The sequence below is a fragment of the Alligator mississippiensis genome, chromosome 2 (assembly GCF_030867095.1).
Source record: "Alligator mississippiensis isolate rAllMis1 chromosome 2, rAllMis1, whole genome shotgun sequence".
In the NCBI taxonomy this organism is placed as follows: domain Eukaryota; kingdom Metazoa; phylum Chordata; order Crocodylia; family Alligatoridae; genus Alligator; species Alligator mississippiensis.
The window spans coordinates 275,634,253-275,648,251 of record NC_081825.1 but is presented as its reverse complement, the minus strand read 5'-3'; the positions used below and the strand labels follow the sequence as shown (position 1 = coordinate 275,648,251).

General features: G+C 42.6%; 1 protein-coding gene across 2 annotated transcripts in view; it reads right to left on the bottom strand.

The window, feature by feature from the left end:
* The window catches only part of SLC24A4 (solute carrier family 24 member 4), a 161,957-nt gene that overhangs the window by 35,754 nt on the left and 112,204 nt on the right, over positions 1-13,999 (bottom strand). For both annotated transcript variants that reach the window (XR_009460247.1, XM_006271078.3), the window contains exons 3-5: positions 11,638-11,714; positions 9,789-9,863; positions 2,957-3,041 (exon numbers count right to left, since the gene is read on the bottom strand). Coding sequence is in view for 1 of the 2 variants with exons in the window: in XM_006271078.3 (XP_006271140.2) it covers positions 2,957-3,041; positions 9,789-9,863; positions 11,638-11,714 (237 nt within the window). In the remaining variant the exon portion in view is untranslated. The remainder of the gene's footprint in view (positions 1-2,956; positions 3,042-9,788; positions 9,864-11,637; positions 11,715-13,999) is intronic.

Sequence of the window (13,999 nt, the reverse complement as noted above, 5' to 3'; positions counted from 1 at the left end):
CCCTTCTGTGCCCCTGTGATGAACTTATAGGCGGCCACAAGGTCGCCTCTCAACCTTCTCTTGCAGAGGCTGAAAAGATCCAGTTTCTCTAGTCTCTCCTCGTAGGGCTTGGACTGCAGGCCCTTAACCATACGAGTGGCCCTTCTCTGGACCCTCTCCAGGTTATCCGCATCCCTCTTGAATTGAGGAGCCCAGAATTGCATGCAGTACTCCAACTGTGGTCTGACCAGCACCCGATAGAGGGGAAGTATCACCTCCTTGGACCTATTTGTCATGCATCTGCTGATGCACGATAAAGTGCCATTGGCTTTTTTGATGGCTTCGTCACACTGCTGACTCATGTTCATCTTGGAGTCCACTAGGACTCCAAGATCCCTTTCCACTTCCGTGCCACCCAGCAGGTCATTCCCTAGGCTGTAGGTGTGCTGGACATTTTTCCTCCTCAGGTGCAGCACTTTGCATTTCTCCTTGTTGAATTGCATTCTGTTGTTTTCTGCCCACTTGTCCAACCTATCCAGGTCTGCTTGCAGCTGTTCCCTGCCCTCCAGCATGTCTACATCTCCCCATAGCTTTGTGTCATCTGCAAACTTGGACAGAGTACATTTGACTCCCTTGTCCAAGTCTTTACAGTTGTCTATATTGAAATCTGTCTTGTTGATTTAAAACCATTTTTCCAATTAAACAAAATCACTTTAAATTCTAATCCTGTCCTCCAAAGTGCTTTCAACCCCTTTGAGCCCGGTGGCCTCAGCAAGTTTTCTGCATGTAACCTCTATTCCATTAACCAAACTTTTAGGGAAAGTATTGAATAGCCCTGAGTAAAAGACAGACCCCTGTGAGGCCCCTTTCTTTAAACACCCTCCCAATTTTATAGTGATGACTTTGAGAGTATTTTTCTCTCCATCTAGATCATTTCATTTAGAAGATGACTTCATCTAGATCATATATTTTCCATGTTTGTTTATAAGAATGTCATCTAGAATAGTGTCAAAAACCTCACCGAAGTCAAGCTATATCACACCTACATTTTCCCCCATATCCCCTTTGTTAGTTAGAGGGCATACAATTTCTTTCTACAGTTAGGCAGGTTATAGGTTTGAGCTTTGCTTCAGATGTAAAAGTGTACCTGGTCTTTTGGCCCAGGGATTTAACAGAAGTGGAACATGTTACATCACTCTTGTGTACTGGTGGATACAGAAAGTGATGTACCTTAACTATGATACATAAGGCTTGGGCTTGGACAGATCTATGACAAGGCCAATCAAGGAAGGAAATTAGAGTTGTTTAATACAATTTGTTCTTGATGAATCCACATGAGCTGTTTTTCTTCACCTTATCCCGTTGGTACTTATAAAATACACCATTAATTTCTCCCAGAATATTTTTGGGAAAAGAATTTAGCCTGACTGGTCTGTAATTTTTTGAGTCCTCCTCCCCCCTCACCTTTTAAAGTTAGGTACTATGTTTGCCCTCCTTCCCGCTTCTGGGACCTCCACAGATTCTCAAAGATAATTGCTAATGGCTTAGAGCTTACATCAGCAAACAGCCTTTGAAGGCAGTTAGTCCCTTAAGCACCTCGTATGGATTTCCTCAGGCCTGATGAATTGAACACATTTATATTACCTACATATTCTTTAACCTGTTCATTTGCTTTTCTGACAAATAGCTCTGTCTTTGCTAAAATGATCTGTTTAACAACTAACCTTTTTTGTGAAGGCTGAAGTGAAGAAAGTATGCATGCTGAGGTACTCTGCATCACCTGTTGCTTGGTCTGCGCCCCTGTTAAGTTATAGATGTATACTTTCCTATACTTTCCTCTTACTTCTAATGCAGGGGTATCAAAATCATTTGGCCCTGCTGGCTTGATAAGGGTCACTGGTTCAGTCTATAGGCCAGACTAGGACAAACCCCTTGTGCAGTGCCTGCAGTACTTGGTTCAGCCTGCACACATCAGGCACTAGTCCAGTGATCTGGCCCATGGGCCATATGTTTAACACCCCTGTTCTAATGCATTTACAAAATCTTTTCTTTTTTCCTTTTTTTCCTGTTCTAGTTACTGTAACTAATTTTGCCTCCTAGACTCTGATTTTATCCCTTATGCTATTTCTATATACTCATCCTTAGTCATATACTCTTGTTTCTACTTTTGGAATGATTCCTTTTGATTCTGAGGTCCTTAAAGAGTACCGGAAGGACCCATAATAGTTTTTAACTTATGCTTCCTACATTTCTCTGAACCAGGAACATTTGTCATTGCATTTAACTATCTCCAAAAGATGCTGCAAGGACTAGAAAGTGTAAGGACCCTGACATCATGAAAATGAGGTCATGCAACTACTTAAAATAGTGCAAAAAAAAAAAGGAAACCACTATCCTTAGATCAGATGCTATAGGGTAGACAGATGTTATGGCTTATATTGGCCTTTATTTATGCACCAGTATATTGTCCTTGCAGTAGATCAAACTACTGTCTTTGAAGGCCATGCAGCTACACAGCTGTAACTGGAAGGGAAATTTGTACATGGTGGATAATGTACAGCATTAAAATCTCTACCTTCACACTGAGAGGAATTAGCTATAACTTCTTAAACCCTGAACAAGGGTACAATGAAACCACTACCCTTGCTGGAGGGCAGATTTTGAGTACTGGAATGCACAATATAGAACCAGTAGAATATAAGTATATAATCATAAGAAAATAAGGCTCAAAGGGACTTCACAAGCTCAAGTAGTCCAGCCCCCTCCTCAAGGCAGGATCATCCCTGACTAAACCATCCCAGCCAAGTGTCTGTCCAAGCTGCTCTTGAACATTTCCCATATGAAACCTATTAGCACTTGCTGTAAACATAGTGAAGAACTGTGTCGCTTATTAAGTCCCACTGCATAATCTGTTCCTAACCTTTTCATGGCCAGTAAAGACAAAGACATACTAGACATACTAGTTATAGGTTCTTACCTATAACAGAGGCAAACAATTCTGGGGTTGAGCTTCCTGCAGCCATGAAAGTGGCTCCAGCAACATCTTCACTCAAATGTAGTTTCTGGAACAAAAGTGTTTATTAATTCAGTCTTACTAGTCATTTTTATACACCATAGTTCTATAGTTAAAGAGGCAAAATCTTCTTGCTTTTTGGTCACATAATTAACTCTTAGAAAATGAACTGCTGCTATGTTGTAGCTAAAACCAACACATAAGTTGCAACAAACATGCTTTGGGCAAATAAAGGGGTCATCCCATAACCCAGTGGGGCATTAGTTGAAGAATATTACCAATATTACCAATGGAATATTTCCATTTACCAAGATGTGGATTCTAGAATTTGGCAGACTCAAACAAGATGTCATATTTGGAACTCTAAAACAACAGTTCAGGAAACCGTGATGCCAATGCTACTGTGCAGTAGCAACGAGCTACTGCCCAGTAGCTCATTGTTACTGTGCAGTAGGGTTGGAAACGACCCATGCACCACTAGAACTTTACAGTAATGGCGGTTACTGTGCAGTCTTTTAGTACTTGCTAAAATAACATTTTTGCCAGAAGAGTAAGTGGCTAACAAGAATTCAGAGTGGTTGGCTAAGGCAAGTACTAAATGATAGGGGTGTGCAAAACAGACCCTATTTGATTCGGATTCGGGCCAAATCGGGGACAATGATTTGATTCGTTGATTTGGATCACTGTCCCGGACTCGATTTGGCTGAATCCAAATCTGAAGATGCTGATTCAGAGAATTGGCGATTCAGCCATAGACACAGCTTTAAATGTTTTCTCTACATACCTTGAGGTACCAGGCATGGTTTATGAATGCTGCGATGCTGGGGCAGAAAGAGAGTTCCACAGGAGCACGGCCCCCCCGCATGCTCGGTGGTGAACCCGGAAGTGGACTAGAAGTACTTCTGGGTCTGCCAGGGAGTGCGCCAGGGTCCCCCCCCACACACCTCCCTGGCTTGGAGATCAGCTGCAGGGGGACCCTGGGTGCCCCCCCAGACCCAGGAGGCACCAATCGTCAAGCTAGGGGAGCACAGGGGGCACCCCAGCACGCTCCCCAACAGGCCCAGAAGTGGATCCAAAGTACTTCTGGTCCACTTCTGGGTCTGCTGTCGAGTGTACTGGGGAGCCCCCCCACACTTCTGTGGGACACTCCATGCACCCCAGCAGTGCAGCATTCACGAGCTGCCTGCTACCTAGAGGTATGTAGAAAAAACATTTAAAGCTGTGTCTATGTCCAAATTGCTGAATCTTTCCGAATCCCTCCGAATCAATTTGGAGGGTTCCGATTTGATTCGGAGAGATTAAAGGGTCCTCTGATTTGATTCGGATTCAGAGATTTGGCCACTGAATTGGGCTGAATCTCCACTGAATCAAATCAGGGACTGAAGCTTCGCACAACCCTACTAAATGACTGCGCAGTAACAACTGTGCAGGTGGGCGCACATTTAGACATACCCAGTAAGCTTCTAAAATCTGTCAATAAAATAGTGAGAGGAAAATATAACTTATGTGGATTGGTCCTGTAAAAAGTAGGCCCAGTTTTGATTTCATTTTCTAGCGTGAGAATCATGTATGAAATCAGGTCAGTTTCAGAGAGAGGACTATGTCCTGTAGACAGATTTATTTTCATTATACTGTTTCCTGAGTGCTAATCTAAAAGTAGTTGCCTTACAACTTTCAAACCATTTCCTCAGATGGTATGAACACAGACTGCTCCATGGGTGGGCAATGTCTGTTTAGACCAGCTGAAGATATTTCTCATGAACAATTAAGATCTCATGGATGAAATTTTATTTTTTTTTTACAAGGGTCCATTTCATGCCATTTGCAAGGATGGAAAAATGAGCAGTGGCAAAAGGAGCAGTTCAGGAAGACAGAATGTCTCATGGGTATTTGGCACCTTCATGAGCTGGCAGTTTGTACATCATGAAGAATGTCTAGAAAGCTAACCTCTGGGTCTAAGGTGCTCAATCATTGTTAATATGGGTGGGACAGTTAAACATGAATGTGCCAACCACTCTAGATTCTTGCTAGGTGCTTACTCTTCTGGCAGAAGGGAGTAGATTTAAGAAAGAATCAAAAGCAATATTCATGGCATACTTTTTATACCATATAGCAGAGATGGATCCAGGGGGGTACACTTGTGCACTTACACTACACTTTTATATCTTCTGCACCCAACATTTTAAACCAAGTGCCTAACAGTGGCAGCAGCATTTCTAGTCAGGCAGCAGTGAGGGAGTCAGTTGACTTGATGGCTCATTATACTCTACCAGATTCCTACTATACTTTTAATTCCATAGGTATTAAGGACCCTCTCAATTTTAACGGTCTTAATGTTCCCCTAATTAAGTTATTTTTTTCTTCTGCAATTCTGCTCTTAGCTCTCCTGATAATGTACCTCCTATTTCACAACCCTGCAGTCTGTTTTTAACTCTAGCTAAAAACGTTAACTCAGTGAAGCATCTGAGGCATTGTCAAGACGCTCAAGCAAGCTAGATTTTGTTTTATGAATCTGAAAAATTCTAATGACTACAGAAGTAGTGGAACAATATGTTTTAATTATCTTTTGCCTAGTGTGTTGTGTTTTTTATACATAATATATGATATAGCAGATTTATATTAGCTTTTGCTGCAATCTTAAACTGAATAATATAGCCATAGGCCACTAGCTTATTAGTAAAGCTTCTAGTTTCTGTTTAACCTGATAAAAGTATGCATTGCGTTATATGTGACAATGTACCACACCACCTGCACTGCCTTTTTCAAAATCCTAGATTCACTCATGCTGTATAGCAAGACCACATTGAGGACAGCACATCTGAAAACTGAAAAAAGACTGTTACTGAATACTTCACTAGTGTTATCTGCTTTAATCTATTCTTTCATCTATTATTCTGCTGATAACATCAGTAAGAGTTACCTCTACTCAGCTGAAATTATGTCTAACTATCCAGAGGGGTGGAGGAAAAGATGCCTTATTAGCTAGGAGAGCTGGCCAGAAGTTTTCTGATATGAAATGTTGTCAAAGCAAAAAAAGAATAAAGAGATTTTTATATTACAATCAGCTCCACAGCTGGTTGGAAAGCTCTTGCCAAAATAAAAACTTAGATGAAAATTTTAATTTTTTCCCTGTCCTGGAAACTCCATTAACTAATAAATACATTTCTAAAGTGCTGTGAGCAATTATAGTGCTACATTATGTTTTCTAATAATGACAATAATGCATTATTTTCTCTAATTAAAATGTCACAGATCTAGCTCATGTGGGCCCTGTACATAAAATAACCTACTTCATTAGTTTTTATGTCTATTTTTTTCCTTTCCAGTAATTTATCCCTGCAGATATTCTGCACTGACTTCTGAGGTATTACAACTTTTGTATTTCATACCAGGATGAAAATTTTAAACAAAAACAGAGAAGGGCTCTAGAACAGCTCGTACTGTACATTAGTAAACACAGTACACACTTGGCATCCAGCATACCCAGACTGAAGCAGAGCAGGGACTCAAATCTAGCTCTTTCTAATCCTAGGAAAAGCCTTGACCATCAGGCTTTTAGTTATTCTTTGGCCTTTTCCTTCCCTCTGCTTCTGGCCAAAAATCTACCTCATTCCTCCAAGACCTGAAACAACTAACCATCTAAATCTTTCACAAAATGGTGTGAACTCAGAACCTCCCCCTACCCCCCCCCAAACAAAAACACGCAACCTCCCAAAACTAGACAAAATAGGCACGTTCCAATGCAAGAACATTTTGTTGAAAAATTTCCAATCAGATCTAATACTGAACACTTTCAAAAAGGGGCTCTCATGGTTAAAGTTGTAGCTTAATGCTCTTCCATACTATCAGGTTCTTCAGTGCTAAAAATCCAGAAAGACTTCACAATTACACCCCTTCTTTTAGCCGAATAGTCATGTCAGTAGCAAAACTCACACACATCTCACAATCAATGCAGATCTTTCCATCTTTTCTTTTTTTTAATGGGTGTTAGAACCAGAGCAGAGTAATAAATGCAGTTAGGCTTATAGTGTAGCAGCCTTTAAAAAATGGCCCCACCTGAACAGAATGGGAAGAGCTGCCTGGCAGAGACAGAGTTTGTCCCCGAGGGGACACTGCAGGCTCTGAGGGCAAGTGAAGCTGTTTGGGAGCAGCCCTGTTGGAAGTGGGAGGGGTGATGTAACCCCAGCACAGTTTTGAAAGAGCCCTTAGCAAAAGCCTGGGAAGGGCCCTGAGCTGGGATTGGCTGAGAGGCTTGGATAAAAGGGGGAGCAGTTTTCCTGAGGGGGGGACAAGAGAGAGAGAGAGGGGGTTGAGGGGTAGGCTGGAGACCAGACTGAGAGTTTCAGTGCAGTGGTCCCTCGGAGAGCCCCTGAGAGAGGCCTGCAGGAGCAGAGTGGAGAAGCTGCAGCAGCAGGAGTGGGCAGGGCCTGCTGGTGTGGAGATCCCAAGTCTGAAGAGACCTGCCTGCAGCTGGTGTGGCTGGGTGAGCACAGCAGAGCCGGGGTGGGGATTGCCGGAGTCTGCCCTAGTTTCCCTGAGGGGTGAGGGGCCCCAGGGGCAGGCCAAGCCCAGGGAGGGGCTGCATTTGCTGGGGCTGTGAGGCTGTGTGGGGCAGGAGGGTTGCTATAGCCTGCAGCCCAGGCACTGCTCACAGCAGAACCAGGGAAGGGGGCAAAGGCAGGGAAAGGCTGTCTTGCAGGAACTGCAGAGGAGCTGCTGCTTGCTGCTCAGAGACCCCAGGAGCACGGAGATGGACACCAGCACCAGGGAGCATCCACAGACCACGTGCAGGGTCTGTGGACGCCCGTTCCCTGAGATACCCCACCGGGGCGGTGCACACGGGATCCCCAGTACACCGTGTACAAGTGAGAGACTGTGTAAATAAGTTCTTGAGGGTTTATTAGACAGTATATCCACGTGCTTATTTAATGATTGTTTGTTATGATGTAAATAATTAAATCTTGTAAATAGTTTGAGAACTGTCTGCAAGTGTGCTTGATTGTAAGGGGAGGCTCTCTGCTTGGGGGCACTGCAGCAGCTTCCCAGGGGGGCTGGGCAGGGCTACTGGCTACCGGGTACCCCAGGGTCCCATTATTCAGGTGAGGGCACATGTAGTGTCGCGCCCAGGGTTACAATAGCATTCCCTAAACCAGTGCTTCTGTAGAAGAAAGCCTCTTTTCCTCTTGCCTGCAGTTGCTCTCCTCTCCTTGGATATGTTTTTCCTCTTCTACCTTTTCTTCCTTCCTCTTTCTTTCACTTTAAGATAAGGAATTGTGTTTTGAAATGTGTGTGTGTGTATTTTGTATCTCCCCTTGTATTTTGGTATTTTTATCTATTTGTGTGCCATGGCATTACATTTGTAGCTTATATTTTATACTCCTAACCTTTCAACTTTCAACTAAATGTGTTTAGTTTCATAAGTAAGTTATACATTGTAACAATGTTAACAAGGGCAGGAATCAAACTGCCCTTCTCTGTATCAGGCTGGCCCCTGAAAGAATGAGTGAATCAGTGATTGAATGTGTAACATGGTAGCAGACAGAAATTAACACCTGGGAAACTCCAGATCAACCAACAGAAGAATTCAATAGAAGACAATGTAACAACCGGGAAATCTCTAATCGTCACTGATCAAGGGCTAGAAGCCCTGGCCTGAGTTAATCAAAGCAGGGGACCAACTTTTGGGCTGAATATCTCCAGATAGACCACTCCCAGAGCCCTATTCAAAATTCATCAACGGACTCCCAAACCTGCACGTACATGTGGATGACCCCTGGGGCTGACAGATGCCATTCAGTAGCCACCAAGGGGGGGGGGGGAAGTCCCACGAGGGTCAATGACCCCTGGATTGGGCAAACCTGAAAACTGGGGAGTCACCAAAGTCTGCCAAAGACAGATAAAAGGCAGTGAAAAGTGACCCTCAGGGGAGCCCTCTTGATCTTCAACTCGACCAGACCTGTCCAGCCAGAAGGACCAGCCGGCGACCCCCTTCTGGAAGATAACACCACGCTGAAAGAAACCTCAACAGCAGACTCCAGCACCTGTGGGATAGGTATACCTGACTCGTGTAGCTTGCTACTGTGTGTGTGCATGTGCGTGTGTGTGTGTGTGTGTGTGGAAGGACCAGCCCCAAGGTTTATGATTTAACTCATTACAGTGTTTCAATCCGCCTAATTTAAACTAGAATTTTAAGGATCCCAAGTTGGACATTTGTAGCCTTTTTTTGTACCAGGACACATTTGTAAACATCAATGGCTAATCCTGACCCAGTGCCCTCCCCACCCCCAGTCCCCAAAGCCCCAGTGTGTGGGGCAGGGAGTGGGTGTGTGAGTCACAGGGGACCCTGAGCAGCCCCTCACAGGCTGGAACTCCGCCAGCCTGCATGGGAAAAGCCACCATTTCCCATGGTTTTTCTCCTTTAAAGGAGAATCCATTTTTAAAGTGTGTTGATTTATTTTTAACATTCCTTCATGACCCTTTCATATATTCTTGTGACCTACTTTTGGGTCATGACCCACAGGTTGAGAAACACTGCCCTAGACCATCCCACCAACATGTTTCAGACCTTTGAGAGAAGCATTCAGCGGCCATACCCATTCAATCTTTTGCTTGCTTGTCTTGTCTTATCTTATCAACAATGCTAGTCAGTAGGTGTTGTGATGTGGTCTCTAGCTACTCAGAAATGGACTGAGATGACCGAATTCTGAAGAAGTCCAAACAGCTATTGCATGATACATAATATCCATCTTAACCTACAAAACGAGTAAATTTTAGAAAAGAAACAAATTTCACATACCTCACAAATTTTTTCTAATGATGGAACAAAGAAGTCATCACATACTATAGCCAAAGCATAGAACATATAAAGTGCCTGTGAGAAAAGAAGAAAGAAAGAAAATATTTCTCATTCACTTCCTCTATGTAAAACAGGAATAAAAATGATTAAATAATGCTTATTAAAAATGTAGAAACAAACAAAAAAACCCATTACTCTATTTTCTATCCACTATGAAAAAAATCCTGTTGATTATCATATGCTATAAAAGTAATATGTTCTCTTAACAGCATAGTTAGCAATGGAATAATTGGAAAGTTACAGGACACTGAAGATTCAGTAATTTGGTGGAATGGGATGCCGCGGTAGAGCATAAAGATATTATTATAAAAGACAATGCTTTGGAAAGAACAATGGTCATTATTTATGTTTTCAATTAATTACATAGGTATGTAATTAAGGCAAAGATAATGTCAGACTATATGCTGGGCAAAGTATAATCATATCCCTGAAATAAATGGTATGTGACCTTGGCAAAAATCTTGGGGACTGTAATTATGAATACATGCTGTTCTGACCATACTCTATGTGGCATGCCTCCACAGGATTTTCAATCCTGAAGTCTTCAGTCAACCAAACTCTCATTTATTTTACTTTCCTAGAGCTGGGATTACAAGGCTGAGCTTCAAAGGCCATTAAAATAAGTCACCTGTTCCTGCAGTAAAATGTAAAGCCCAGGATCATGTGTTTCAGATTTCACCTATATACTCTCGGGTTTCAAGGATTTTATTACTGCACAAATGTACAAGGGAACAGTCATACTCTCTTGTGCACATGACAACCAGAATGCTGAAACCTGTGCATACAGGGTACAATTCTGGTTGCAGTCAAATCAACAGTAAACATAAAACAGGGCCAGGATTTCTCTTCACATTAGGATAATAGGAAAATAGGCCTGGAAGGGACCTCACAAAGCCATCTAGTCCAGCCCCTTGCTCAAGGCAGAATCATCGGATTAAATCATCCCTGTCTGTCCAATCTGCTCTTGAAAATTTCCAGGGATGGAGATTCCACATCTCCTCTAAGTAGCCTGTTCTAACGCTTGACAACTCTTATAGTCAGAAAGTTCTTCCTAATTTCCAACCTAAATTTTGTCTGCTGTATCTTGAGGTCATTGCTCCTAGTCCTGTCCCCTATGACCACAGAGAAATGCCCATCTCCACATCCTCTCTGTAATCACCCTGAAGGTATTTGAAGACTGTTATCAAATTCCCCCCTCAGTCTTCTCTTCTCCAGACTAAATAACCCCTAACTCTTTCAGCTTTTCCTCATGACTTATGCTTCCTAGGCTTCTAATCACCGTTGCTGCTCTCTGCTGGACTCTTTCTAATCTGTCCACATCCTTCTTGAAGTGTTGAGCCCAAACTGGACATGGTACTCCAGGTGAGGCCTCACCAGTGCTGAACAGAGCAGAAGAATCACTTCTCTTGATACAAGTGACATTCCTGTTAATATAACCCAGTATGCTTCTGGCTTTTTTTGCAACAAGAGCACACCACTGGCTTATATTTAATTTATGGTCTACTGTAATGCCCAGGTTCTTCTCTGCAATAAGGCAGCCTAGCCAAACATTTCCCAGCCTGAGCTGTGTATTATTAGGAAAATATAAAAACTGCCATTTTAGACTTGCATGCATATTTTGGAAGTGCTTCAATTGGCTTTTACTTGATGAACATTTGGCTGCAAATGCACTAGTACAAATCTGTTGATATTCAGATATTCATTAAAAATGGGCAGTTAGGCTGAGTAATTCCTCACAAAATTATAAAAAAGAAGACAATAAAATGAGCCATACTAGGGCAAAACTTACACTAAAAATATGAAGCAGTACTGCTCCGTGCTGTCGTTCCTTGTTTGTAAACAAATCTGTAGGAAATTCAGTAATTGCTGAAAGAGAAAATATGTATTTTTAATTTTAAGAAGATATGTACATTTCTTATAAATGGAAGCCATCAAAATAAAGATGGATCTGTGGAAACATTTTATTGAAAACAGTAGCCATTCAGCTTTGTACACTGTAGGCTGGCCAAGGCTCTTGTGTTCACTTGGAAAAGCAAAATGCAGACCCTCAACTTGTTTAAATTTTGTCACTCCAGTGGGTCAATCCAATATTCAGTGACTATTTCCTCACTTTTACTACTTTACATTTTAAATATTCTTCCAAAGTGACCAGCAGAGAAGGAAAACTTTTCCCCAAGATAACATTCTGAGCTTGAGCTATAACTCACCACTTAAAACTAATACAATGGAAGTATCTTGTATGCCGAAGCCCTTCCTTGTATATTGTATGCTATAGCCCTTCCTTGGCCAGCCCTGGGCCAGCTTGTCCCCATTATCTGGCTGCTTGACTCAAGGAACAAACCAAGGTTTGCCCTGGGATAATTCCTTATCCCTGAAAACTTTGGCTGCACCACCCTACAGCTGCAGCAGAGGCCTCTCTGCCAGCTCCAGGTAGTTTCCTCTTGGATTGTGAAAGAATTCTAGGTCCCCCTCATTCATAGAAAGGCCTAGCCTGGAATACCACTTTCCCTGAAATCATGCTTTACCACAGGTAACCAGTAAGGTAACAAAACAACAGAAGGATTGATTGTATGGGAAAGAATTGGACATGAAAAACCGACCACATAGTTTGAAGACAAGACAAAAAGATAAGTAAAAGTTTCTCACCCCCTCATCTAGTTAAAATTTAGTCCTTCTAAGAGTTCTGCCAAGTATCTCTAGAGCAGTGGCTCTCAACCTTTTTTGTATCAGGACCCATTCGCAAACGTTGATAGCCAGTCCTTACCCAGTGCTGCTCACTCCCAACCCAATGCTCCATCACCTCCAGACCCCAGCCCCACAGTGTGTGGAGAACTCTGACAGCCTGCAAGGGGAAAGCCATGGTTTTCCATGGTTTTTAATCCATTTTTAAAGTTTGTTGATCTGGTTTTTAAAGTGTATGCCTGACCCTTTAATATATTCTTGCGACCTACATTTGCGTTATGACCCACAGGGTTGAGAAACACTACTCTGAAGATCAGTCATCCTGCTGACCCTGCCAGCCAGGGACCTTGACTCACACCAAGGCTTGGAATAATTCAAAGACAATCACTAACTCACAGAAAGCTCCTAAATACCTTCAAACCAACCCTCCCTCCGCCCCCCGAAACACCACTACTGTTCTCTTTGGTGAAAAATCTGGGAATTTTCCACAAATGTTTCCTTCCTGGGACATCTGAAATTCCCCATATGAATTACCCACATCTCTGAGATACCTTCATTATCGTGGGGCTGATTTTCCCCATTACGGGCAGAAAATACCTTGGGTTTCCATCCAAATAATAGTCCTTTCAGCTCTGTGCCTGGGAGTGGTCATTGTTCTTGTCCTACTGAAATGACAAGGCATTGATCATTTCAAGCAAACTTGCCTCGCTATGCAACTAGATAGACAAAAGAGACAAAAGGAAAGAGCTGCAACCCGACATCACTAGGATCTATGACTTCCTCCCAGAACTATTTGCCACCTCTGCGATGGAACATGCGGATCTCGGATTGACCTCCTCAGCTATCTATGGACACCGATGACTTCCTTATCTACTGGAAGACTGTCATCCTCATATTGAGGGACTGCCAATGACAATGCATAAAACAACTGGCCAGGGATATTTAGCAGTTTTACCTTCTCTCTTTCCTTAGATATGCATTCCCCAGTTCCTTTGCCAAAAAAAGCTCTTAACTACAGGTCTGGCCATAACCTTTAACTAAGCTATATCCCAAAAATTTAAACATATATACAGACAGCATAACATAATCCACTGAAAAAATTACAAAATAAAATATATAAAATAACTTAATACAGCTTAATATTGTTTTTTGAATGAGACCAAACATAAGTGCTCTGTGTGCACTGAAGTGCTCTGGGTTAGAATACAAGGAAGTCGAGGAGAAAGGGACTTAACGGTGGGGGTCTACTACAAGCCACCCAACCAAGGGGAAGAGCTAGTCCAGGAATTCTTAAGTCAGCTCACGGAGGTAGTTAGGTCAAAAGATGTGGTCATCATGGGGGACCTGAACTTTCCAGACATCTGCTGGGAAGAGCAGTCAGCCAGGTCTGACCGCTCACGTAGGTTTCTAGCCGAGATACAGGACCTCCATCTAACTCAGGAGGTGTATAGCCCCACCAGGGGAGACGC